Raw genomic sequence first — 26,538 nt, 5'->3', positions numbered from 1 at the left:
GTGGAAGAAGCTAAATTGCCAGGCCCCAAGCCATTTACCCTCTTTGTCCCCCTGTTGGCAGGCCTGTCTGCAAGGTTCATAAATCCCTTTTCTATACATGTGCTATGGATTTTGCTGCATCATGGTGCCGTCATTTTGTAACATTCATCTGGAAATTGTTCGTATTGATGAACATCAGCCTGCTGACTTTTCTGGGTGTCCCCCCCCCCCCCCAGGGCCCATGGTATTTATCTTCATAGGGTGGGAGTGCTCGCTTCTAACTTCCAGGTGATCAATCTTCCCTGCCTCGGTCAGCCAAGGCAATGGGCACATTTGATAGTTGCTTGGTGCTTGAGTCTCCAGCCCCTGCGCTTGTCATCTGGGCATTAAAGCAGCTGTAAGACTTATTTCTCTATAAATACGCACATTCCCCACTCACTCTACAGTACTAGACTGTTCCTTCCTGCTACTCAGGAAGGATGGCTGCCAGGGTTCACTATGGCACATTATATTGCAGAAGGCTTATACTTTTTACACAAACACTGGACCCCTATATTTTTGTGGCATGGCTACACCCATAAAACTGCAGCTGTGATCCCTAGGTGCAACTAGGTTATATACTGCCCTTGTGGCAGCAGGCATTACCCTTGCAGCTCCCATTGGTCCCAGGTCCGGATGACTGGGAACTAATACTCAGGGAAGTGTCACCACATGGAGCTCAGAGGGACCTCATGGCTGCTTCCAGGAATCATGCAGAACCAGGCAGGTAAAGAGCCTGTTTTACATCCATACCTCTCCTGTGCCACCAACTGGCTTTTTAACAACCTGCTACATGGTGCTGAGTGGAGCTCCCAGGGTTCTTTTGATCAGGTGCTCTGCTTGAAAACAGACACCTAGCTACCCTAACTGGGAGGAATGGAGAGCAGTGACTGGAAAGCCACCAGTGGGCAGGAAATACTGATCCAGTTACAATCTGATGTATGTGCTTTAGTCCTGGAGCACCCTGGCAGATACACATGGTGGGGGGAGGGGTTGGGGAGGGGCCAGGGAGGCAGAACCTGAGCCAATTTAGTTGATTTCAGTTGGGTGAAATGGTACAAAAAAATAGCAAACACTCAGAGTGAGGTCAGAAGGGACCATTGTGATCATCTAGTCTGACCCCCTGCACAGTGCAGGCCACAGAATCTCACCCACCCCTCCCAGAATAATCCTCTCACCTATATCTCAGATATTGACGCCTTCAAATACTTTGAAGACCAAGATGCAGAGAATCCTCCAGCTGTGATCTGTGCCCCATGCTACAGAAGAAGGCGAAAAACCTCCAGGGTCTCTGCCAATCTACCCTGGAGGAAAATTCCTTCCCAGCCCCAAATATGGCTATCAGCTAAACCCTGAGCATGTGGGCAAGTCGCACCAGCCAGACACCCAGAAAGTTCTCTATAGTAACTCCTATCATCCCTCCATTGACCTATTTCCCACTGATAATGAATGGTCAATTAGTTACCAAGATCATGTTCTCAAACCATCCCCTTCATAAACCCATCTAGTTTAATCTTGAAACCAGATAGATCTTTTGCCCCCACTACTTCCCTTGGAAGGCCGTTCCAGAACCTCACTCCTCTAATGGAGAGAAACCCTTGTCTAATCTCAAGTCTAAACCTACTAGCCAGCTTATATCCATTTGTTCTTGTGTCCACATTGGTATTAAGCTTAAATAATTCCTCCCCCTCCCTGGTATTTATCCCTCTAATATATTTAAAGAGTGCAATCATGTCCCCCCTCAGCCTTCTTTTGGTTAAGGTAAACAAGCTAAGCTCCTTAAGTCTTTCATAAGACAGGTTTTCCATTCCTCGGATCATCCTAGTGGCCCTTCTTTGTACCTGTTCCAGTTTGAATTCATCCTTCTTAAACATGGGAGACCAGAACTGCACACAGTATTCCAAATGAGGTCTCACCAATGCCTTGTATAATGGCACTAACACCTCCTTATCTCTACTGGAAATACCCTGCCTAATACACCCCGCCTAATACATCCCAAGACTGTATTAGCCTTTTTCACAGCCATGTCACAATAGCGGTTCAGTCATCCTATAGTCAACCATGACTGAGGTCCTCCTCCTCCATTACTTCCAACTGATGTGTCCCCAGCTTATAACTAAAATTCTTGTTATTAATCCCTAAATGCATAACCTTACACTTCTCACTATTGAATTTCATCCTATTGCTGTCAATCCAATTTACAAGATCATCCAGATCTTCCTGTATGATAGCCCGATCCTTTTCTGAATTGGGAACAGCTCCCAACTTTGTGTCATCCACAAATTTTATCAGGACACTTCCACTTTTGGTGCCAAGGTCAGCAATAAAAAGATTAAAATTGGCCCCAAAACTGAAATACAAGGAACAGACTCAGTTGTCCTGACATGCCAGAGACTATTGAGAAGTCTCCATTCCACAGGGTGGAGTGATGTGTTCTCCAGTAACTTCCCTTATTTTGTTTAATAGATGACCATTAACAAATTTCACTTCAAGCAAATGAAAGTCAGTGGGGTAGGGAAACTGTGATAAGCCAGTACCCTAGAGTGAATACCCAGCCACTTCTCTAGGTGACCACAAAAGGTTGGGGGGGGTGAGCCTCAGGAATCCTGAACCCAGCCTTGTTAGCATTACAAGGGACTATACCACACAGGAGGGTGTAAAGCGAGCCCTTGGAGGTCAGGGACACTTTAGGGTAGAGTGGGAGCAGGGACTTGGATTCTTTTAGGTAGCCCATCTCATGGGGCTAGTGACAAAGCCAGGAAAGTTCCCCACAAGAGTGGAATTGTTCTGTTTACATAGAGCTGAAGTTCCCTAATTAAGCACGACAAGACCCCACTATTCAAATGCAGTGACATTTTATTTTGTAGACAGCATGGGTATTCCTTACAAAGGAGAATTAAGATACCTAAATTGCAGTACTCACTACATGCTTGGTAGTGTTCAGGCTGCATATGGTTCTTTGGTCTCAGAATTTCTCTCAACCACTATTGGTCAGAACCATCCTTCCCTCAGATTTAAACAAGTCAGACACATAAGGACATGTAACCAGATGAAGTATGTTGGTCATCTGCCTTCCTAGATAGGGTGACGATTCAGTACCTCTAGATGTTAGAGATCTAGGCAGAGATTCCTAGTGCAGCCATGTGTCTGTCCTGCAGAAGTAGACTAGTGCACATGAAGGCATAAGAGACCTGACAGCAAGTTGGTGGGCACAAGGAATTCTGCCCTGATGCTTCAAAGTTTCCAGCTCATGGATCCCCTGCAGACGTTGATGCTGCTATGACTGCTCCTTCATTGCTTCAGTTTCCTGATTTTGTGGTTCCAGGGAATCTGCAGAGCCCTTCCCTGATGGGGCAAAGGGCCCCACAATCCAAGACAGAGGGGTATTCTGCACCACATATGCCATCAGCTCATCCACATATTCCTGGGCCTTGGTCACCATCTCCTGGCTTTGGGTCAGGAGGCTGCTGGAGAGATCCTGGAAGGAACGGGCAGTGGAGAAAGAAGCATGGAGCTCTCCCACGTTGCGAGACACCTGTTGCACCTTGTCCTGAAGGTTGGTGGGGAGACCTTGAATGCTGAATACTAGCACCCGGCAGGCATCTTGCAGCTGCTGGAGAATGCTGCGGGACATGGCCAAAGTCTCAGACTCCACCTGGTGGGGAAGACAGAAGCAGCTTTGTGTTAATGTTCTGCACACAAAAAGCAGACTTGCTACCTCCTGCAGGGAGAGGCCTTGAATGAAAGCACTGGCTCTAGCATGCATTCTTTCAGGAGAAAGGCAAGGAGCAATTTGGCTCCTTTAAAATAAAACAGCATGTAACAATAGGGGCTAACACCAGAGGCCTTAAGGAATGTACTGGGTCAGAGGTATGTTTGGGATACTGTGCATCACATGAAGGTCACAGATTAAGCAAAATTCTCCCATACCATGCACATGGGTAAGTCTGGCACACACTGTGCACATAAAGGAGTTCAATTACTTAAATATGTTTAATCAAGTAGGTCTTCCTGTTATGGTCAAGCTTTAAAATACAATCCTGTAGATTACCCAAGTTAGTCTTTGGTTCAATAGCTGATCAGCCTCCCTGCAAAGGCCAGAATACTAGCTAACTTCTGAACAGATGGGTAAGCTATACACCTACCTCTGGGTTTGCCAAGTCTCTCATCTCACCACCTTTTGGTTCATTTCTGTTCCAGTTCAGCCACATTTGCTGCAGCTTCTCCTGGACATCTTGAAGTGTCACACCTTGCTTGATGTGTTCAATCTAGATGTGAGTCAAGAGCCACACAAGCATTTGCCATCTGCACATACATCATTCTAGTTTTATAATTAGGGCACGTGTCCAACCCTCAGGTATGCTCAATGCAGCAAAAATCGATCTGGTTACAGACATGGCCTTAAGTGACATTTAAACCTCATACTCTGGTCCAGAAAAAGACACTAGGGCTATGTCTATACTGCAGGCTTCTTGTGCAAGAATTGTTTTATGCAAAAGTTCTTGCACAAGAACATGTCCACACTGCCATGTACTTTTGCACAAGAGCATCCATGACAGTGTGGACACTCATGCAAGAAAGCTCTCATGGCCATTTGGGACAACAGGGAGTGTCTTGCGCAAGAAACTCCCTGTTGTCCCCACACTGCCTTCTTGTGCAAAAAGGCTTATTCCTCATGGGGAAGAGGAATAATTCTTCCACAAGAAGCCCTCTTTCCTGATGCTGTACTGTAAATTTACTTGTGCAAGAAAGCGTGTGCAGTGTAGACACTCTGCAAGTTCTTGCACAAGAACAGCCATTTGTGTGTAAGAAGCCTGCAATGTAGACTTAGCCTAGGGCTATGTTTTACACTGGCAGCTTCTTGCACTAGAAATATGCAAGTGAGGCTCAGTGATATTCCAAGCTTAGCCTCATTTGCATATTTACACTCCAGGCTTCTTGCGCATGCGACATAGCCTAGGAGTTCAGTTACAAGGAGTTCAGTTACAAGAGGTTCTTACCAGTCCCATGGTTTGTTGAAGCTGGGAAAGCGCCTCACTGATGCTGTGACTGGTGCGTCTCATCTTGTCCAGGGAATAGCGGTAGGCGCGCTGGCGGAGTTTGGTGGACAGGGAACCTAAACGCACAAAGTAGCTGCGACGCTCTTGTGGTTGTGCCGCAGACACTTCAGCCCCTTCCACAGATTCTGCAAGTTTCGCTAGAGGGAACAAAGGGAAGGTTGTTCAAGGCCAACATCCTTATAATATGTAAGATTCAGACCACAGTCTTGGTTAAGAATCTCATATACCCCCAAACTGGACAGGCCTGGGACCTAACAATGGACAATACATGGCTAAGGAAAACTTGATAAGCAGGAAACAGCCTTGTTGGTTTCACTAGGCATAAAACAAGCTGAGACAGCAGAACCCTAAGTGGGGAGCAGTGATTGGAGCTTATGAGTTAGAGGCACATGATTCACTGAGAGGGGTCTTGAAGTCTGCTTCCCAGCTCAAGAAGAGTTGAGGGTGCCCTCCCCAAATACCAACCAGAGTTCAGGGTGAGGGCTAACATGACTGCAGGAGTGACAGTATCCTCCCCTCACAGATGCCAGTCTGAGCTCAAAGGAGCTTACTGATAAGCTATACACAATTGCCATTGCTGTGTACCGTTTCCTGGATGGTCTTAAAACAAAGACCAGTGATGTGCCTGTGAGCAGACCTGTTTGGTAAATGCCACCCACCATGAACCTGAGCCATGGGCAAAGCATTCATGTAGTTTTAGACTATTGGTTTATCGTGATCATTTTGTCCTGATGCTAGACCCTATCCAGGGGCTTGGGTGCTCCCACTCTATTGCTTCTCTGCCCATTGGCACCCTATATAGTCTATTGTAATTGTTTAGCAGTCTCACTGAGCCTAATAAGTGAAGTGACACTCCACTAGCTGTGTCTAATAAGAGGCCTTGTGCTTGAATCTACACAATGTCAAACTTCTGTTCCTTCAGTTACTCACTTTTAGAGGTTGGAGAAAGAGCACAAGAGATACTGGAACTTCTGCTAAATGCAACCTTTCTTGGTATATGGGAGCTTCTTATCACCTATCAAGTACTATGGAAATATCTAGGGTCAGCTTTTTAAAAGGCTGAAGTTAAGACAAAGCCTGTTCTTGCGTGTTTGGAGTCCTATTCCTGGTGTTCAATTTCATTCATGATTCCTTTCAGCACCACCCTGTTCCCACTTGTTACTTGAGTCATTTTAACTTGGTACATGCCCACCAACTCAGTTAAGGGTTAAGACTGACAGCCAATGCAGGATGATCCTACAGCACTGACAGATACAAGACAGAGGGGGAAGCCCAGAGTGAAGTTTGGCCTAGAGGGAAGGTTACCCCAGTCTCTCAAAGAAAGTTGCCCCATCATTCCTGTGCTCTGACCTAGTTCATCCTCAGTCATGGGGAGGTAGTGATCCAGGAGCTCTTCAGATTTCTCCAGCATGGCTTCCATCCCACTTATGGCCAGTTGGCCCATTCTCGATTCCACGACAGTGCTCATGCCCTCTGCTACCACTGATCTGGTGGTCTTCATACCATCCTGCATGGCCTCTTTGGTCATGTCCGCCGCTCTGATCATGCTCTCCTTGACATCTGTCAGTCTGGATGATACCGGCTCCTGTGTGTCAGACATGGCCTAGAGAGACATACCCAGCAAGACATTACTGGTTAGAAATTGAGCAATAAAACTACATTGACCCCAAGGGCTGAAGTCAGAGTAGACTCAAACTCAGGTCATAGGTCTTCCAGGGTGGGTTTACCAACCTTATCTTTAAGAGCCACATGGGGAGAAGTGAGACTCACATCCACAACTCCATGTACAGGTGCATGGAACAACCTGAATAGACCCTCTGCCCATCCCTTTTTGCTCTGTGGCTGGCTTGGTCTCCTAGGACAAACATCTCTGGTACCTGCTTGTTAGGTCTTCCCAAAACAATACATGGGGCAGGGGGCACAGGATGACATGCTGGGTTCCCTGTAAGCTTTGTAGTTGTGTGGCTACTCAGGAGATATCCAAATGCCACCTAACTGATTAGCAGTGCCCAAAGCTAGATGGTGTTTCTACTGGTTGGGCACATTTGCACATGCAAGATCAACATTCCCCCCCCCCCAATCCATGTCCTGAGGGAACATTGGTCACATGTCCCCTCCTCTGGTTTGACTAGAATGACCAGTAGCAGTCTTTCAGCTCTGCAGGAGGGTAGGGACTGCAGCTTCTTCCAGCTGCAGAGGCAGGAAGTGGAAAGAATGACCTGGCCTGTGTCCTTGCAGACCTCAGCCCTTCCCCTTGGCTCAGAATAGCTGGTCTCTTCCTGCCTGAGCAGTGTCAAAGCAGCTACATCCCCAGGCTACTGCTGGTCACCAACACCATCCAGCCACCTCTTCTCCACCAGCTATAGCACAAGTAGGAGGTGGTTAAGCCATAATGATTTATTGTACACCAGGGCACGAGTGGTAGCTCAGCAGAGAGGTGTGCCTACAGGACAGCTCAGTCCTATGCTCTGTGGGGGCAGGGCGAAGAGGATGCTGGGTCAAGTCTAGTCCTATGGAGGAGCCTCTAGGGTTGGGACATGGATAGGAAGCCACCTTCTCCCACCACTCTAAAGTTTAGCTGCAGGAGAAGGTTTCCTATGCTTCTAAGCCTCCCACTGCTTTGGCACACATGGCTTGGGTCTGCCAGTGCTCCGGCCTGGAAGTGTTTAGGGTTTCTCAGGGTACCGGCCCTGCCAGAAATAGTGGAGTAAGGAAAGATCCTGCCAACCAGGCTGTTGGCTAGAGCATTCTGACCACAGGTGGATCCTCCACACAGCATCCCACAGGGGATTAGGAAGGGGACACAAGCATGTGTGGGGCCAAGAGGTGACACATAACTGACCACTACTGGCCCACAATCACCAGGCAGCTAAACTGCTGGTGCAGCCCCAGTGTTGTCTTAAAATGGGATGGGGGGCAAGGCCCTGCTGTACAAAAACTGGCATGCATCAGGGGGCTGTGCTGCTGGACCAGCAGGGGAGCAGCCTGACCCAGGATGCTGCTGCAAGTTAGCCCTGTTGTCAGGCTTTCATCATCATGGGTGCTCCACAAGCCACTGATTCTTCCTCACACACTGCTTGTGGGCAGACAGCTGGTCAGTAGCTATGCTGCCAGCAGGAGGACCCACTAGTACTGATGGGAAGAGAGATCGGAAAATGGTCCTGCATTTTCTGTATACACTGGAACCATCTCATTTTTAAAGAGGGCATCTGGTCACCCTACACCTTGCTGTCAAGCCCTAGACGAAAGGTAGACACTTGCTCCCACTTCAACTTTACTATGTAGTATTCCTCTGTTGAGGAAGAGGCCTGTTTTCCTAAACCCTGGCCATGTCACACTGTGGTGAAAGTTACCTTCTCTGCTGTCTGCTGAAGGGTTGCTAGATTCGCTGCCACATTCTCTGGTACTTCGGAATGAGATTCAGTCCTTGTTGCCTCTGTAGAGCAAGACACCAGGATGTAGTTTTAACTCAATTTTGCTATTGCAATACAAAACCTGGCTCATTTATCATGTGCTCAGGCAACAACCGTTTGTTACAAGTGCTGCACACTGACACAAAGGGGAAATCCCCCGAATTCTCAATCCAAGCCAATTCACTCCGCCTTCTACACCAAGCTATAGCCAAAGGAAAGCTCAAAGGGGACATTTCCAGGAAGTCATAATGCTCCTTTAGATGTCCAGTTACCCCAATCAAGATTGTTATGGCTAGCATGAGAATGCATTTCCCCATCACCTCTAAGCTTACTGCAGAATTCATTCCCACCATGAAATTCCAGGCATTACTCTAGAGTCCTTCTTCAAATGCAAGATCTGTGCCCTCTGGCTACTCTATACTAAGCATGAAGGTCTCACTCCAGAGTTTTACAGCTTTGAAGCTTTTTGACCAGATCTCTAACTCAGCTCTCTAGCAGGCACCAAGAGGTTCCCACACTTTGGGTCCCAAAAAGGTGTCAGTGAACCTCTGTCATGAAGGAACTAATCAGAGAATGGCCACAGGTGTTCACATCAGGAAATGCCTAACAAGCAGCTAGCCAGCCATTTTAACTACTCAGTTTGCAGTGTTGTCACCCCACGCTGGAGCAGAGGCAATACCTTATTGAACCACCTTCTGTTGAAGGCTCGTTTCTATTGCAGAGCAATGAGCTCCCATTCTGCAGTTAGATAGCTTTCAAAGGATATGGTTCCTGAAGAGGAAAAAGCTGAGCTCTAATCCAACGCTTAGCTACAGCAAAGGTGATACAGGTTCAGCCACCATCATTAGTGTAAGCAAACCCCTTCAGTATCCTCTAGCAAATGGATATTCATATCCATGGGCTGCAGTAGCATTCCTACAGGGACATCACTCCCACCACCACCATTCTCTAATGTTGCACACCCACCAATTTTTGGTCAAGAAGTGGTGAGACATACAGCGGTAGAAAGCTCTGCACACACGCTTTACTCACCCTGAGGTTCAAGTGCAGGTGGAGCTGATGGTTCAGTGCTGGCTGCAACACTGGTTAGGGAGGTCACTTCCTTCTCTGCCATGTCACAGAGAGACTTCACATAGGGATGGCTCTCCCTGGTGGAGGTGTAGGCCATGGCAGCCAGGTCACAGGCAGTGCTGACTAGAGGGAGACTGGCCACCCTCTTCAGGGCATTCTAGTGAGGCAAGGCAGAGAACAATGAAGTCAAGGAAGCAAGGGCCTATCCTGAAGCTGACCCATTGCTTGGTCAAGTGGTTATACCCTTGACTATGTTTGCCCCTCCCATAAAAAGATTATATAATGGTGTGAAAGGCTGTAGAGCAGGAGGGCTAAAGAACTGCTTCTGACATTGGAGTGATGACACTAGGTGAAAAATAAAAAAACAAAACAAAAACCCCACCAAGATATCCATGTGTGGAACCTGCTATTAAAGTTGAATCATACAGTGAGGCTTAAGAGGAAATACGTACCTGTTGCTCCTCCTCCCTGTGCTCTGGAGCAGACATATTGGTGTCTTTTCCATTAGAAGTCATGGTCTAGTCAGATAGACCTGAGACAAGGCAAGGAGAGGCTACATTACAAGCCATAACTATCCCTGGAGTTACAGCACTCAGAGACAAGAAGGTTGTTCTGCTCCATGAAGTGACAACAAAATGGCCATCCCACCCACAGATTAACAAGGAGCCCCTCTTTAGAGAAATATTTGCTCTTTAGTACGTACACTGTCACTGCTTCTTAAAAGCATTTCAGTTCTGCTAAAGATAAGGACAAAGCAGGAGAATTCTGTCTCACATCACTGAGCCATAGAAAATGTTCTACTTTAATAAGCCCATGGAAGGCAGCAAGTACATAATTACTACTACATCTAGTAATCAGCACTTACTGGTATGAAAATGAAACTTGATCTGATACTGTCCTTCACCAAAGCAGGGGCTTATAGTCAGCAAACATTATTAAGTGTCCCAGACTCTGCTTTCCAAACCACATTCTGCTTGCAGCATCTTAATAATATAAACACAGCCCCACATCCAAACTTTCTTAGCAGCATGACTACACAGCCCTAGCCAGGGAATTATAGAAACAAAAAGCCCTGTTACTAACAAGTCCCACAACACCCCCACTAACCTTTCTCAGTACTCCAGACACTGCCTTACTCTCCTTACCATCTGGCAGGATTTTATACACATTTGGTGATGTCGTGCTTTAAGTGTAGGGGTGAAACACTCAGGACTGACAGTTCAGAGGGAGCCAATGAAAAGAAGGCTTCCACTTCTCTGACCAATAAGAGAATAGAAATCCCTTGGGGACGGCAAAGTTTGGCCGTGAGAGCTTCACCATAGGTGATTCCAATTAACCTGCCTGGGTCGTTTGCTGCCACCCAGCTGAACTCACTTTGATTCCACAGCCTGCCTTGAAACAGTTGCTAGTGAGAATGGATAAAAGCACCAGTAGGACTTAAAAAGCAATTGACTTCCATTGCCTTTTCTAATGGTGAAAGGGAGAGGAAAGGGGAACATATTGAAACAGAGCTTCAACTTTTATTTTCACATAGCTAGAAAAAATAAATCCCTGCCAAATATAAACCATCTCTGGGGGTGAGGTTGCAGAGAGCCATGCGCCTGCTTCCTCTGCATGTTGGCCAGTTTCAAAGTAAAACCCAGACACTGTACCACAGAGTGACACTCTAAAGATTGGTAGTTTTCTCCAGGGTTTAGGGCACTAGCCTAGGATTTGAGCTAAGTTCAATTTTATCCACTTTTCTACCTCCTGTGTGACCTTGGGCAAGTCACTTAGCCTCTCAGTTCCCCTATGCACAGTGGGGGTAACAGGACTTCTAGGCTTTATAGTCGTTGTCTGAGGTGCTCAGATACTCTGGCAATCAGGACCTAAAAATGAGGAGTGGGCTATAATTTTTGAGGAGGGGGGGCATTCCAAGAATGTGGTAAGTGGTCAAGAGTTGCATTCTCCCATGATGTGCATGGATGAGGTACAGGGTCTGGGATGGAGGTTGGGTGCAGAAGGGAGCTCAGGGTATAGAACTGAGGTGCTGGGTATAGAACTGGGGTGCTGGGTATAGAACTGGGGAGCTGGAGAGGGTCTGGGAGGGAGTATGGGCGAAGGAGGGGCTTGTGATCTTGGACAGGTATTGGGTCCAGGACCCAGAAGGAGTTTGTGATCTGGGGCAGGGGATTTGGGTGCCGGGTCTTGGAGAGGCTAAGAGTGGAGGTACAGAGGTTTGGGTTGAGACATGAGGCAGTGGTGTAGTAGGGGGAGCATAATGCTGGGGGGAGGGAGGCATGGGGTGCCAAGTGTAATCTCTGGCCACTTACTTAGTGGTCCAGCCAGCAACCCAGCAGGTTCCTCAGGCAGGCTCCCTGCCCTCTGTGTCTCCACACGCCACTTAAAACATCCAGCTGCAGGGCCCTTGTGCTGCTCTAAGTGCCCTGAGGTTGGGTGGAGGGCAGGCTTCATGCACTGTCCTGAATCCAGCACACTCTCACAGCTCCCATTGACCAAAAATCCTCTGCTCCCCCTCCTGTACTCCTGGTCCAGGTTTCAAGCTGGCCAATGGGAGCTGAGAGATTGTGCTGGGGCAAGGGCAACATGCAAGGTCTCTCCCCCGCCCAGCTCCTAGTGCTGAGAAATGAACATGGGCCTTGCAACCAGCCACTTTGAGGAGCATGTGTGGTTAGGGAAAGCAGGGAGCCCGCCTTTGGCTCTCGCTGGGCTACAGACAGGATCTGGTAGTTCAATGAGATGGATTCAATCCACCGGCTGTATTTTACCTGCCCCTGCCTTAGATAGACAGTGAACCATTTTGTTTGAGAACAAGAAGTGGGTTGGGCAACCGGAATAGCTTTCTCCCCTCTCCTCTTTCAGGCCCCATTCAGAAAAGCGGGACATGTTCCCTTAAGGCAGGGGAGTCCAAACTTTTTTCAAAGAGGGCCAGATTTGATGAAGTGAACATGCGTAAGGGCCGACCATTTTGCCTGACATTCTTTGAACCATTAAAATTAAATGCAAATTAACTATTTTATGCAAAGTTTATTGCAAACGGCATACTTTTCATTTCGTCACATGGATCACAAATCTAAACAGGTGTTAAATCACTCTGCCTTTCATATCTGAAGGCCAGATGAAAAAAATCCAGGAAGCTGAAATATATGTCAGGAACATTGTAAAGTACATTACATATTATTGGTAATAAAGGTTGTCTGTCAACTTTTAAGTTCAAAAAATATGAACAGGAACATAACACCAAGTATACATGTTTGGGTGTGTCTACACTGGGCCACTTATTCCGGAGAATCAGCCGCTTTTCCGGAATAAGCCGCGAGCTGTCTACACTGGCCCTTGAATTTCCGGAAAAGCAACGATGCTGTACTGTACAAAATCAGCCGCTATTCCGGAAACCGTACGATGCTCCCGCTCGGGCATAAGTCCTTTTTCCGGAAAAGCTTTTCCGGAAAAGGGCCAGTGTAGACAGCTTTTCCGGAAAAGCAGAAGAAACGTAAAAAAGCGGTTTGGACGGCGGGAGACCCCGTAGAAGCCACGGACTTCCGCATTACCCGAGGGCTTAAAGAGCCAGCACGCTACTGGCCGCACGTGGCAGGAGGCCCTCAGAGACCTCCCTTCCCAGCTCTGCGACGTGGCAAGTGTGCTGCCCAGCCACCTCAGCAGAGGCATGGCAGCTCGAGGTGGTCAGCCACCGTCACCCGGGGCAGAGGAGGAAGCCCCCAGGGGCCGGAAGCGCAGGGCCCCATCCTGGACCCCCAGGGAGCTGGAGGCCCTCCTGGACCTGTGGGAGGAGGAGGAGGGTCTCCATGACCTCCAGTCCCGCCGCCGGAATGCTGAGCTGTACACCCGGATGGCCCGGAACCTCGCCCAGCAAGGGCACCCCAGCCGCAACTGCGAGCAGGTCCGCTCGAAGGTTAAGGAGTTGCGGCTGGGGTACGTGCGGGCCACGGAGGGGAGGGGAGCAGGGCCTGATGCCTGCCCCTATTTTGAGCGGCTGAACTCATTTTTGGGCGAGCCAGCCCCGCAAGGCCCAGCTGTCCCCGTTGACACCTGCCAGCACCCCCCGATCATTCGTCCCACCGAACCGGAGGAGGAAGACGACAGCGGCGGCGCTTCGGGAGAGGAGGCCAGCGTTGCCACCCAGCAGGCCCCCTCCAGCAGCTCCTCTGTGGCCGGGGAGGAACCCACTGGTGAGTCTTTGAAGGTTACACTCCCAAAGGGCGGGGGGCGGAGGGCGGGGGGGAGCGAGACCCAAGTGTCCGGAGGGGGGAAGGGGAGAGCATGTCACTCAGGCCACGTGAGCTGCACGCTGCATAGCATGCGGCAGTTAGCAGCACGTGCAACCACGTGCAGCCTGGTGACTGAGCGGCAGGTGGCCGTGGCAGGCAGCTGCGGGCACGGCTGGGACCGTGCTTCTCACACACATTTCAGCGGGATCAGGGGGAAGGGTGGATGCCGGCTAGAACCGGCCAGGGCCCGAGGGACTCAGCCCAGAGCCTGCTGCTCCACCAAGGGGTGCAGCACAGGGAATGGCACACTGTCCCAGGCCTGGCTGTGAGGCACAGCCAGCTGCTCCTGGGATAAGTGCAGCGTCACAGTCCTGTGACCGTGGACCGCCACCGAGCCGCTCACCTGCTCCCAGTGCCTTGGCAGGTTCCCCGAGGGAAGTCCCCACTGCGGCCACACCTGTCCCTGGGCTACCAGGCTTGCGGGAGGGATAGTGGGAGGGAGATGGGCCCCTGAGTTTTGCTGCAAGGATGGGACATCCCCCCACCCAGTCACCCTTTCTGGTTCTGACCAGGAGATATCGCACGCAATGGGATCTGAGAGCCCAGACCGCCACTGACAGGTGTGCTCCCAGGCACTGCGTGGGGATGCATCTCGCTCCCTGTCAAACACCAGTGATTAGCCCTAAGCTTTTCACAGTGTCCACCGGCAGGGAGTTCCACAGGTGAACGCAGCACAAGCACCCTCCTGCCCTGCACGGAGCCAGGATACAGACCGGTGCTTACAATACTGCAAGGAGGACCCTACTCCCAGGGGTGGTCCTTCTTGCCAACATACAACACCCCCCGGGAGCAGGAGGGGAACTGAGTGGGCCCAAGCCACAACTGTGCGGTCACCTGGGGCTCTGGGGTGGAGGGCATGGAAGTGTGGGGACAGTGGATGGCCTGCCTGACTGACCCGTCCTTTCTTCTCTTCCCTGCAGCGGGACCCAGCACCAGACCAGCGACTCCAGCAGCAGCGGCACCCCCAGCTGCCCAAGCCCGGAGGACCAGGCTCCGACACCGGGACCAGCTGCTTCGGCGTCATGTCACCGCGGTGGAGGGGATCCAGACCTCCATTGCGGAGCGTGTGCAGGGGGACCAGGAGTGGCGGCAGGAGGGATGGGCTGCGTTCCTGGAGGAATGCCGCGAGATGCGTGCCACAATGGGCACCCTGACGGCACATTTAATACATGCCATCCACTATGGCATGGCCGGACCGCATGCCCCCGCCATCCCTCCGGGAGCACAGCCCATGCCCCCTCCTATCCCTGCTCCTCTCCCAGCTCCTGCTCCTCTCCCTGCTCCTGCTCCTGCTCCTGCTCCTGACCCTGACCCTGCTCATGGTCCTGCTCCTGACCCTGAAGACCGTGCTCCTACTCGTGCTCCTACTCGTGCTCCTACTCGTGGGCACCTCAGCGTGCAGGCTGCCCCAACGCGGTCTGCCCAGCGTGGGCAGGTCCGCCCCCAGAGGGGCGCTCGCAGGGGCCACCCGTCCCAGTAACTGCCCCCCCCTCCTTCTCGCAGTTAAAGCTCCCCCCCCTCCTTCTCGCAGTTAAAGGTCCCCCCCTCCTTCTCGCAGTTAAAGCTCCCCCCCCCTCCTTCTCGCAGTTAAAGGTCCCCCCCTCCTTCTCACAGTTAAAGCTCCCCCCCCCTCCTTTGTAAATAAAAAGTTCTGTTTTCATTTCAATCTTGTGTGGTTATTGTGTTCCTCTAGTAACTGTACAGAAATTATGTGAGATGCCAATTAGCCACTTCAATTTAAAGAGGGTTACAACTGTGGACAACAAATTCATGACTCTATCACCGGGGGGGGGGGGGGCTTTTTCAGTGGTCATTGGTTCGCGGCACATAAAGAAATACTTGAGACTTTTCAGTAAAGATGTAAACCAGAAACTATATTTACATAGCAACAAACAAGCAGAAAAAAATGGTTACAATATGCAGTACAGTACACATTCAAAAACATAAGTTAGGCGCAGGGAGGACGATTGTGGTGTTGCTGGCCACCTCTATCCTTTGGTCCTTCCGGGCCTCAGGAGAGGAACAGCCAGGAGATCCCTCGACGGATGACTGTGGTGTTGCTGGCCACCTCGATCCTTTGGTCCTTCCGGGCCTCAGGAGAGGAACAGCCAGGAGATCCATTGAAGATGGCACTGATGTAAGCCTTCGACACAAGTCCCAAATCCTGTTGGCTGTTCCTCAGGACGGCGATGGTGGCCTAAACCCTAGCCTAACTTAAAAGAAAAACCCTAACTACACCCGACGCACCCGACGAACAGACTCGATGACGGCCGCGATGTGCTGTGACCCGACGCTTTACTATACTATGGGGAGGGGGGAGGTAAGGGGAGGAGGTGGGGAAGGGTAGGAGCTGGGACGGAGTACTCTGGGGTGACCCAAGCGACCCTGCTACGGGGCTTGGGCAAACATGTCCACCAGGGCCTCTCTAATGCGCACCGCCTCCTGGCGCGCCTGGCGGATGGCAGCTGTGTCGGGCTGGTCCAAGGTCTGTGCCTCAGCTGCCACCCATGCAGGGAGGAAGGCCTCCCCACTGCGCTCCACAATATTGTGGAGCACGCAGCACGCGGCCAGCACTTCTGTTGCATTCTGCTCACCCATGTCGAGACGGGTGAGCAAACAACGGAAGCGGGCTTTTAACCGTCCAAACGCCAGCTCCACTGGGTTTCGGGCCCGGTTGAGGCGGTCGTTGAACCGGGCCCGGTTCTGGTCCGGCTGCCCCGTGTAGGGCCGCATGAGCCAGGGCATCAGGGGGTAGGCCGCATCCCCGACGATGCAGATGGGCATCGGCACATTCCCGACAGTCAAGTCCCGCCGGGGGAAGTAGGTGCCCGCCTCCAACCTCTGAAACAGTCCTGAGTTCCGGAGGATGCGGGCGTCGTGTGCCCGGCCGGACCAGCCGCCGTAGATGTCCAGGAAGCGACCCCGGTGATCCACGAGGGCTTGCAGGACGATGGAGCAGTACCCCTTGCGGTTCATGAAATGGCCCGCTCGATGCTCCGGGGCCCGGATGGCGATGTGGGTGGCGTCCAGGGCTCCCCCGCAGTTGGGGAACCCGAGGGCAGCGAAGCCGGCCATGGTCTCATCGACATCGCGCAGGCGGATGATTCTTGGCAGCAGGACGTCGTTGATGGCGTGGACGACCTGCAGAAGGGTGCAGAGAAACACAAGGGAACACATTACATACAGCCAGGGGTGAGTGTGCGCTCCCTTGGGTCCCCCCCTTGATTCCCTCTGTACACACACACACACACACACACACACAGGGCCCCCCTCGCCCCACGCCCCCCCCCCACCAGTGGGCCGGTGCAAGGGAGGGACGGTCGAAACCCCTGAGCGACCCAGCCTGGAGTCTTGGGTGTCCCTGGGCCTGGAGTGGAGCACCCTCCCCTATCTCACTCCCCCTGGGACTTACCTGGATGACGATAACACCAACGGTGGATCTTCCCACCCCGAACTGGTGTGCCACCGAGCGGTAGCTGTCCGGTGTGGCCAGCTTCCACAGCGCGATGGCAACCCTCTTGTTGACGGGGATGGGTGCCCGCAGCCGGGTGGCGGTTCTCTGCAGCGCGGGGGTCAGCCAGGTGCACAGCATCAAAAAGGTCCGCTTTCTCATTCGGAAATTCCGGACCCACTGGTAGTCGTCCCATCGTCCGAGGACCACACGGTCCCACCAGTCGGTGCTCGTTTCCAAAGTCCAAATGGGCCAGTCTATCGTTGGGTGCTGATGCCACGCGGTTGCCAGGACCTCCCTGGTGAGGGAGTCCAAGGCAATCTCTGCCTCCTGGTATGTGTACAGCAGGGCACCAGCCTGCAGCACGAGCTCCAGGCACCTGTACAGGTCTAACAGGGGCCCGAGCAGGTACATGGCCATCCACGGCTCCATAGCAGACAGTGCAGAGCAGAAAAAATAAAATGCCAGGAAAAGCTGGTGGGGGGGCCAAAGGGTGGTGTCCCCAAAACTCACAGGGCAGCCACCGACCCTGTGAAGGGTGCCAGTCTCTGGCAGAGGTCACAAGGCACGGGAGCACGAGACAAACGGCTGCCCAGCGAGACCCCTTTAACCACGCGTCTGGACGGAGCTCCGGCCCCGCCCCCGGAAAGGTCTGGTGGCCTTTGCCCTTTTCAAAATGGTTCCGGGCTTTTTGCTTTTCCGGAAAAGCGCGCCGCCAATGTAGACGCGCTTTTCCGGAAAAGCGCATCGTTATCGCGGAAACTCCGTGGCCAATGTAGACGCTCCTTTTCCGGAAAAGCTGAAAACGGAATGTATTCCGTTTTAAGCATTTCCGGAAATTCATGCCAGTGTAGACGTAGCCGTTGTGTCCAAATATATTTATAACTGATTTAGACCAACTGACATTAACTGAGATTTTACAATGTATTCATCTCAATACATATGGATTCGTTGGGGGCCTTAAAAGATAGATATTGCCAAATTACCTGTGGGGCCATATTAAACCAGAACACGGGCCGCAATTGGCCCGCGGGCCGGACTTTGGACATGCCTGCCTTAAGGGGATGGGTGGGAGAAAAGAATATTTCTCCCTCTGACACCCCTTCATTGTTCTCCCTCAGGCTTGAATTAGGACAAAAACTGGTGGCTCTGTCCCTTCCCATGATCCAAGCCCTGCCCGTGTGAGGTGCTACTCAGAGCAGTCTGTGTAGGTGCTCAGGACAGAACTGTGCTTGCTCTGCTGGGAACTTTGGCCGTGGGTCCCTCTCAGGAAGTTTCTGACACACCCCGGGCATGAGCAGAGTGAGATGGAGACACAAGAGTCACATGCCTGGAGCCCAGTCATGTGATTAGGTCAATCTCAGCTATCTCTACCTCACAAAACTGCAAAAAAAAAAAGCTTGAGACTCTCCATTGACTAGAACTGTGATGTCTGCGTGGGCTGGTACCCAGCCTCCTGCAGAGGGCGAAGCAGCATCCAGACCAAAAGAGGGAACTTTTTACCTGGCCCTTGCTGTTCCTGTTGTTTGCCCACCCACCCATCCTCCCTTGACTTCAGCAGGGCAATGGCTAGCTGGGCTCTGTGGGATTGGTGGCATCTGGCTCTTTAGCCCCAAGGGTCAGAGTGTGGCCATGGAAGTGTAAATAGTTCCCTGATGCCATCCACTCTCACTGGCTGTGTCTACACTGGGCCACTTTTTTGATCAGATACACTGGTTATAATCACCATACATGTGGCTACCCTAAATGGGAGGAATGGAGAACAGGATTGTTCCTTTGTAAGTGGAGCACTTTGCATTTGTCCTTGTTAAACTTCATTCTGTTTCTCTAGATCATTTTGAATTGACTCTATCCTCCAAAGCAGTTGCAGCCCCTCCCAGCTTGGTATCATCTGCAAACTTAAGTGTACTCTGTGTCAATATCTAAATCATTAAACATGCTCAGAACTGGTCCCAAAACAGACCCCTGTGGAGCCCCACTTGTTATACCCTTCCAGCATGACTGAACTGTTAATAACTAATACATCATATAACAGGCTGCGTCCCTGCTATGGGTGTTCCAGGGATGAATCACATGGATGAAGGGGACACCCTGAGCCAGTGTAGCTGATTTTCTAGTGTAGGAATGCACTCCTGCCAGCCTTGGCACTCTAGGCTTCTGGAACAATTCTCTCTAGAGGAGCAGCTTAGGAGATTCACAAGGGACTATTAGGACCGGGAATAGCCTAGGATCTGAGACGCACTAGCTAGTAAGCTCTGTCACTCAAGTTTGGCCTGGGGTTAGTATAAACCCGCAGTTCCCTTACAGGCACTCAGTTGTGAACGAGTGTTTGTAGTTCTACTCAGCACTGCATGATCCCTATGACTTGGGTTGAGGAAAAATCCCTCCCTTTTTTATTTCTTGCATTTTAAAGGATGGAACTCCTTTGTGAAAGTGGTTGTGGTTCAGGGAAGTCCTACATTGGTGAGTGGAGCACTGTCTCACTATCCTTAAAAGCCCCACACACAGGCCAAGACCTGGATGTGCAAGGTATGTGGTATACTTAGCATAGGCCATGTTCTCTAACCCAACTGCCCCCTTCCTTTGAGGAGAGTTTTAAATGTATTGCATAAGATGGTTACTGTATTTTTTTCCAAGTGAAAAGCCACAGTTGTGGCAAAAGCTGTATAGTACATGGAGTATTCAGAGTAGCCACTGTGCACAAGGTGTAAAATTCCTAGTACAACCTTTACTGTCATATCCAGATATGCTGCTCCAATAGTTAGGGGGTAGTGATAGTGTAGGTGGTATTCATGATCTAACTGATTCTGATATTACAGCACATGCTCTCCCCATAGTCTGGAACACCTATGCCTAAAAGCCTCTCCTATGACAACCCTGTTGTGAGACTGCCTGCCTCTCCCTCCCCTTTAACCCTTCCCCGCCAAAAAACCCCACCACCTGCATGCTGTAGCAATCCAGATAGTGAAGCTGGTTAGAGTAGTATTTAAGCTTACCTGTAGCTATTTACTTTATAACAGGCTGCTTCCTGAAAAACCAAGTGCCATTCTAAGGCATGTGAAATGAAATATTAATGATTTGTTCTAATTTTTGCAAGAAGCCACTGCATGTTTAAAGGGGAATAGTTGATTTAGAACTTCAGGAAATTAAGGCTCTAGATTTGGTTGGTATGAAACAAGCCTGGGAAGTTAGACTAAGTGTCCGGCCACACTAACAGCAGTTTCTGCTACTGAAAAATGAGGATGTCTACAGCAGGACTAGTCTGTGCACAAATCACCTACTATAGACCTGGAAGACACTTAGACATGAGGAGACACCACTATTCAAATGCAGTGACATTTTATTTTGAAGACAGGGTGGTAGTAAGTACAAACTAGTATAAAGATAAGAAATCTACATTCTAGCATCCACAACACGCTAGGTTATGCAGCTCGGGCTTCAGATGGTTCTTGTGTCTAAGTTATTACTTTGCCAGAACCCTTCCTTCAGATTTAGGCATGTGAGCCAAGAGACACAGGAACAGGTAGCCAGCTGAAGTACATTATTCATTACTATCTAGCAGGAGGACTAGTCACCCTGCCAGAAGTTGCAGACATCCAAGCACAGGGATTCCTGGTGCTAGCCTACTTCGGCAGGACATACAGGGCTAGTGTACATGAAGGCAAAGGAGACTGAATTGGTGGATAGGGAGGAACTCTGCCCTCCGGCTTCCAAGCTGAAATGGTTTCCAGCTCAAGGCTCCTTAGACTCGGATGCCACTACAACTTCTGTCTCCTTAGCTTCAGTTTCCTGATTTTGTGGTGCCAGGGAATCTGCAGAGCCCTTCCCCGATGGGGCAAAGGGTCCCACAATCCAAGACAGAGGCATATCCTGCATCACATACGCCATCAGCTCATCCACATATTCCTGGGCCTTGGTCACCATCTCCTGGCTCTGGGTCAGGAGGCTGCTGGAGAGATCCTGGAAGGAGCTGGCAGTGGAGAAGGAAGCATGGAGCTCTCCCATGTTGTGGGACATCTGTCGCACCTTGTCCTGAAGGTTGGCGGGGAGACCTTGAATGCTGGATACTAGCACCCAGTAGGCATCCTGCAGCTGCTGGAAAATGCTGCGGGACATGGCCAGAGTCTCAGACTCCACCTGGTGGGGAGACAAGCAGCTGTATGTTATGTTCCTCACACAAAAGGCATCAGACTCACTGCTACCTCCTGCAGTCGGGTTTGCCATGCCAGTAACCAGCAAGGTCTCTGATGTAAAGCCCACTAGCTACAGAACGCCTTTTCAGGAGGAAGGGAAGGAGCCATCTGGCTCCGTTAGATAAATGAAGGAGCTCTTGGATCGCCACTGCAGTCCATAAGCCATGTAACTAAGTGAGAGGTATGTCCAGGAAACCCCTTCTTATGCACATAGCTAAGAGAGCAACTAAGTGACCGAACGCCTTTCTGCACAGTTTGCTCATGTGACAAACTTAAGGATCTCTAAGCAAGTAAGTCTTTGTTATGCTCAGCATTCTCAGTCGACAGGCCCTAGAGATCACTCATGTTTCCTTGGAGCAACAGCTGCTCAATAGTCATCAGGACCAGAATACTATCTACTTTTAGTCAGATGGGCAAGCCAAGCACCTACCTCTGTGTTCGGCAAGTCTGTGATCTCACTGCCTTTTGCCTGCTTTCTGCTCCAGTTCAGCCACACGTGCTGGAACTTCTCCTGGACATCTTGTAGCGTCACACCTTGCTTGAGGTGTTCGATCTGGAGGAGGAGTTAAGTTACAACAGCACATGTCAGCATTTGTCATTTGCCAGCCCTCAGATGGGTATGCTCAAATGCAGCAAGAAGAGATCTAGTCAGAGCACACAGCCTCATTGAGCCCTGGTCCAGAAGGAGGGAGTTGAAGTCTTCCCTGCCTTAAGGGGGAGCATATGAAGAGGGAAGGGAATCAGAGGCCGGCTGCTTTCTGTATTTGTCAGAAGGGTCTGGCCTCAAGAAGTCCTTACCAGTCCCATGGTTTGTTGAAGCTGGGAAAGCGCCTCACTGATGCTGTGGCTGGTGCATCTCATCTTGTCCAGGGAATAGCGGTAGGCGCGCTGGCGGAGTTTGGTGGACAGGGAACCTAAACGCACAAAGTAGCTGCGATGCTCTTGTGGTTGTGCCGCAGACACTTCAGCCCCTTCCACAGATTCCGCAAGTTCCGCTAGAGGGAAGGTTGTTCAGATTAGATGTTGGGGGAAGGAGCACAAGTTGCACTGTCCTACCCCGAACTCTTGGAGCCAGAGCTTCCTAGCACCTTTTAATACCATGGAAGTAACCTCAGCCTTTAAGAGGAGCAATAGTTAACCCCACTAACACAAGACAGTCTTAAAGTGCTGCATAGTCCTGTCTTGTTTCAGCAAGACCAGACTAACACTGCTGCATCTCTATTACTAACTCCACTACAGACCACCAAGCCTGGTTTTGAGCATTTGGATAAGGTCTATTCTTCCCCCATCTGTCTCATGCTTCCCCTCCAGGACCATCTTGTCATTTAATCTGGGTACATGCCCACTGAGGCATGAGCATTACAATATGAAGTTACTGTAGGACAAGACTGAGACACCTAGAGGAGGTTGGACCAGAGGGAGAGTGACCCTGCTTTTTCAAAGAAATTTGCCCCATCATTCCTGTGCTCTGACCTAGTTCATCCTCAGTCATGGGGAGGTAGTGATCCAAGAGCGCTTCAGATTTCTCCAGCATGGCTTCCATCCCACTTACAGCCAGTTGGCCCATTCTCGACTCCCCAACGGTGCTCATGCCCTCTGCTACCACTGATCTGGTGGTCTTCATACCATCCTGCATGGCCTCCTTGGTCATGTCCACCACTCTGGTCATGCTCTCCTTGATATCTGTCAGTGTGTCTGACATGGCCTAGAGGGAAAGATCCAGCAAGGCATGATCAGTAATTCAGAGCAAGACTAGATGCTCATGCTCAAAGTGGTGGCACGGCCTTTTGCTGGAGGAAGCAGAGCAGTATTGCTTGTCTAAGCCCTGGCCATGTCACTGTGTGGGGTGAGTTACCTTCTCAGCCGTCTCTTGAAGGGTTGGTAGATTCTCCTCCACTTTGTCTGGTACTTCAGAAGCCGACTCCGTTCCTGTTGCTTCTGTAGGACGAGACACCAGGACGTAGTTGCCTTAACGGTCAGTTTTGCTACTGCAAAGCAGCATCTGGCTCACATCTGTCATGTGCTCAGGCAGCAACCATTAGGGTTGAAGAAGCTGCACATTGACACTTGCAACTAATCTCAGTTTACCAGGGGATTTCCCCGTCTTCCCAGTGCAGTGATTGCCTCCCTCTACCCAGGCTAAGAGATCTCCTGGTGTAAGGATGCTCGTCCTGGACAGTCTCCAAAGCTGTAAGACTGAGTGTAAAGGTCTCACTCCATAGTCAAGCACTAACTTATCTCCAGCTCAGCCCTCTGGCAGGCACCCAGAGGTTTACAACACCTTTGCTCTAAAAGGTTCAATGAAGTGATCTCATGAAGGGAATGAGTAAGGATGGTCATTTCTGTTCCCATTGAGCAACTGCTTAACATGAATCTTCACCACCCGGCAGTAGTGGAGATGACTGCATGTGCCGTACTAGTCGTTAGAAACACCTGCTTCTAGTATCTCAGGGCTGCTCAATCATTCCTACAGTCACATTAGCCCCACTGCTACCTGCCTTTTGATCTTGAGACCCTACGGTCAAGAGATTGTGTCATACAAACACACAAATAGAAAGTTCTGCTTCAGACAGTTACAGACTTTACTCACCCTGAGGTTCAAGTGCAGGTGGAGCTGGCTGTTCACTGCTGGCTGCAACACTGGTTAGGGAGATCACTCCCTTCTCTGCCATGTCACAGAGAGACTTCACATAGGGATGGCTCTCCTTGGTGGAGGTGTAGGCAGTGGCAGCCAGGTCACAGGCAGTGCTGACCACAGGGAGATTGGCCACCCTCTTCAGGACATTCTAGTGAGGCAAGGGGGAGAACAATTCAGTCAGGGAAGCAAGGGCCAGTCCTGGAGCTGACCCATTGCTTGGTCAAGTGGTTATACCCTTGACTATGTTTGCGCCCCCCCCCCCCAATCAAAAGATTATATGATGGTGTGAAAGGCTGTAGAGCACGTGGGCTAAAGAACTGCTTCTGACATTGGAGTGATAACACTAGATCAAAAGTCAAAACAAAACAAAACATCCACCAAGGTATCCATGTGTGGAGCCTGCTATTAATCAACAGCCAACTGTATGGTTCAACTTGCAGACAGAACAGTGAGGCTTAAGAGGAAATACCCACCTGTTGCTCCTCCTCCTTGTGCTTTGGAGAAGACATATTGGTATCCTTTCCATTAGAAGTCATGGTCTAGTCAGATAGGCCTGAGACAAGGCAAAGAGAGGCTACATTACAAGCCATAACTATCCCTGGAGTTACAGCACTCAGAGACAAGAAGGTTGTTCTGCTCCATGAAGTGACAACAAAATGGCCATCCCTCCCACAGATTAACAAGGAGCCCCTCTTTAGAGAAATATTTGCTCTTTAGTACGTACACTGTCACTGCTTCTTAAAAGCATTTCAGTTCTGCTAAAGATAAGGAGAAAGCAGGAGAATTCTGTCACATCACTGAGCCATAGAAACTGTTCTACTTTAATAAGCCCATGGAAGGCAGCAAGTACATAATTACTACTACATCTAGTAATCAGCACTTACTGGTATGAAAATAAAACTTGATCTGATACTGTCCTTCACCAAAGCAGGGGCTTATAGTCAACAAACATTATTAAGCATCCCAGACTCTGCTTTCCAAACCACATTCTGCTTGCAGCATCTTAATAATATAAACACAGCCCCACATCCAAACTTTCTTAGCAGCATGACTACACAGCCCTAGCCAGGGAACAATATAAACAAAAAGCCCTGTTACTAACAAGTCCCACAACACCCCCACTAACCTTTCTCAGTTTTCCAAACACTGCCTTACTCTCCTTACCATCTGGCAGGATTTTATACACATTTGGTGATGTCGTGCTTTAAGTGTAGGGGGTGAAACACTCAGGACTGACAGTTCAGAGGGAGCCAATGAAAAGAAGGCTTCCACTTCTCTGACCAATAAGAGAATAGAAATCCCTTGGGGACGGCAAAGTCTGGGCGTGAGATCTTCACCATAGGTGATTCCAATTAACCTGCCTGGGTCGTTTGCTGCCACCCAGCTGAACTCACTTTGATTCCACAGCCTGCCTTGAAACAGTTGCTAGTGAGAATGGATAAAAGCACCAGTAGGACTTAAAAAGCAATTGACTTCCATTGCCTTTTCTAATGGTGAAAGGGAGAGGAAAGGGGAACATATTGAAACAGCGCTTCAACTTTTATTTTGACAAAGCTAGAAAAAAATAAATCCCTGCCAAATATAAACCATCTCTGGGGGTGAGGTTGCAGAGAGCCATGCGCCTGCTTCCTCTGCATGTTGGCCAGTTTCAAAGTAAAAACCAGACACTGTACCACAGAGTGGCACTCTAAAGATTGGTAGTTTTCTCCAGGGTTTAGGGCACTAACCTAGGATTTGAGCTTAGTTCAATTTTATCCATTTTTCTACCTCCTGTGTGACCTTGGGCAAGTCACTTAGCCTCTCAATTCCCCTATGCACAGTGGGGGTAACAGGACTTCTGGGCTTTATAGTCGTTGTCTGAAGTGCTCAGATACTCTGGCAATCAGGACCTTAAAAACACATTAAAGGATAAGTGGGCTATAATTTTTGAGGAAGGGGGGCATTCCAAGAATGTGGTAGGTGGTCAAGAGTTGCATTCTCCCATGATGTGCATGGATGAGGTACAGGGTCTAGGATGGAGGTTGGGTGCAGAAGGGAGCTCAGAGTATAGACCTGGGGTGCTGGGTATAGAACTGGGGTGCTGGAGAGGGTCTGGGAGGGAGTATGGGCGAAAGAGGGGCTTATGATCTTGGACAGGTATTGGGTCCAGGACCCAGGAGGAGATTGTGATCTGGGGCAGGGGATTTGGGTGCCGGATTTTGGAGAGGCTAAGAGTGGAGGAGTGGAGGTACAGAGGTTTGGGTTGAGACATGAGGCAGTGGTGTAGTAGGGGGAGCATAATGTTGGGGGGAGGGAGGCATAGGGTGCCAAGTGTAATTTCTGGCCACTTACTTAGTGGTCCGGCCAGCAGGGCAGGCTCCCTGCCCTCTGTGTCTCCACATGCCACTTAAAACATCCAGCTGCAG

At 50.2% G+C, this 26,538-nt stretch overlaps 3 protein-coding genes across 3 annotated transcripts; 1 reads left to right on the top strand and 2 right to left on the bottom strand.

Annotated features, from left to right (window-relative positions):
• Positions 1 to 2,856: 2,856 nt before the first annotated feature.
• Positions 2,857 to 10,712, bottom strand: LOC102461814 (perilipin-3-like). The gene is made up of 8 exons (XM_025188285.3): positions 10,670 to 10,712; positions 10,015 to 10,094; positions 9,524 to 9,719; positions 8,432 to 8,514; positions 6,429 to 6,681; positions 5,019 to 5,215; positions 4,164 to 4,286; positions 2,857 to 3,673 (listed from the first exon to the last, which is right to left on the bottom strand). The coding sequence occupies exons 2-8, from the start codon at positions 10,075 to 10,077 to the stop codon at positions 3,296 to 3,298; spliced, it is 1,293 nt and encodes a 430-aa protein (XP_025044070.2). The 5' UTR covers positions 10,078 to 10,094; positions 10,670 to 10,712; the 3' UTR covers positions 2,857 to 3,295.
• A 2,517-nt stretch (positions 10,713 to 13,229) lies between these two features.
• LOC142818331 (uncharacterized) lies at positions 13,230 to 15,373 on the top strand. The gene is made up of 2 exons (XM_075897354.2): positions 13,230 to 13,752; positions 14,772 to 15,373. The coding sequence occupies exons 1-2, from the start codon at positions 13,230 to 13,232 to the stop codon at positions 15,329 to 15,331; spliced, it is 1,083 nt and encodes a 360-aa protein (XP_075753469.2). The 3' UTR covers positions 15,332 to 15,373.
• Positions 15,374 to 20,624: 5,251 nt separating this feature from the next.
• Positions 20,625 to 25,309, bottom strand: LOC142818341 (perilipin-3-like). Its single transcript, XM_075897436.2, has 8 exons — positions 25,260 to 25,309; positions 24,607 to 24,686; positions 24,086 to 24,281; positions 23,351 to 23,433; positions 22,969 to 23,200; positions 22,294 to 22,490; positions 21,926 to 22,048; positions 20,625 to 21,439 (listed from the first exon to the last, which is right to left on the bottom strand). The coding sequence occupies exons 2-8, from the start codon at positions 24,667 to 24,669 to the stop codon at positions 21,035 to 21,037; spliced, it is 1,299 nt and encodes a 432-aa protein (XP_075753551.2). The 5' UTR covers positions 24,670 to 24,686; positions 25,260 to 25,309; the 3' UTR covers positions 20,625 to 21,034.
• Positions 25,310 to 26,538: the final 1,229 nt, after the last annotated feature.

Source organism: Pelodiscus sinensis, chromosome 1, assembly GCF_052426305.1.
Source record: "Pelodiscus sinensis isolate ZL-2025 chromosome 1, ASM5242630v1, whole genome shotgun sequence".
Classification (NCBI taxonomy): domain Eukaryota; kingdom Metazoa; phylum Chordata; order Testudines; family Trionychidae; genus Pelodiscus; species Pelodiscus sinensis.
The sequence above is the reverse complement of the archived record's forward strand: the minus strand, read 5'-3'. Positions and strand labels throughout refer to the sequence as shown.

Excerpts from the sequence above, each read along its gene's own strand:
- LOC102461814 (XM_025188285.3), bottom strand. The coding sequence starts at position 10,077 with ATGACTTCTAATGGAAAAGACACCAATATGTCTGCTCCAGAGCACAGG. Across the intron at positions 8,515-9,523 it reads ACCTGCACTTGAACCTCAGG|AGGCAACAAGGACTGAATCT; the intron begins GTGAGTAAAGCG and ends CTTGCTCTACAG. Across the intron at positions 4,287-5,018 it reads TTCAACAAACCATGGGACTG|ATTGAACACATCAAGCAAGG; the intron begins GTAAGAACCTCT and ends ACTCACATCTAG.
- LOC142818341 (XM_075897436.2), bottom strand. The coding sequence starts at position 24,669 with ATGACTTCTAATGGAAAGGATACCAATATGTCTTCTCCAAAGCACAAG. Across the intron at positions 22,491-22,968 it reads CATGACTGAGGATGAACTAG|CGGAACTTGCGGAATCTGTG; the intron begins GTCAGAGCACAG and ends CCTTCCCTCTAG. Across the intron at positions 21,440-21,925 it reads CAGACTTGCCGAACACAGAG|GTGGAGTCTGAGACTCTGGC; the intron begins GTAGGTGCTTGG and ends TCTCCCCACCAG.
- LOC142818331 (XM_075897354.2), top strand. The coding sequence starts at position 13,230 with ATGGCAGCTCGAGGTGGTCAGCCACCGTCACCCGGGGCAGAGGAGGAA. Across the intron at positions 13,753-14,771 it reads GGCCGGGGAGGAACCCACTG|CGGGACCCAGCACCAGACCA; the intron begins GTGAGTCTTTGA and ends TCTTCCCTGCAG.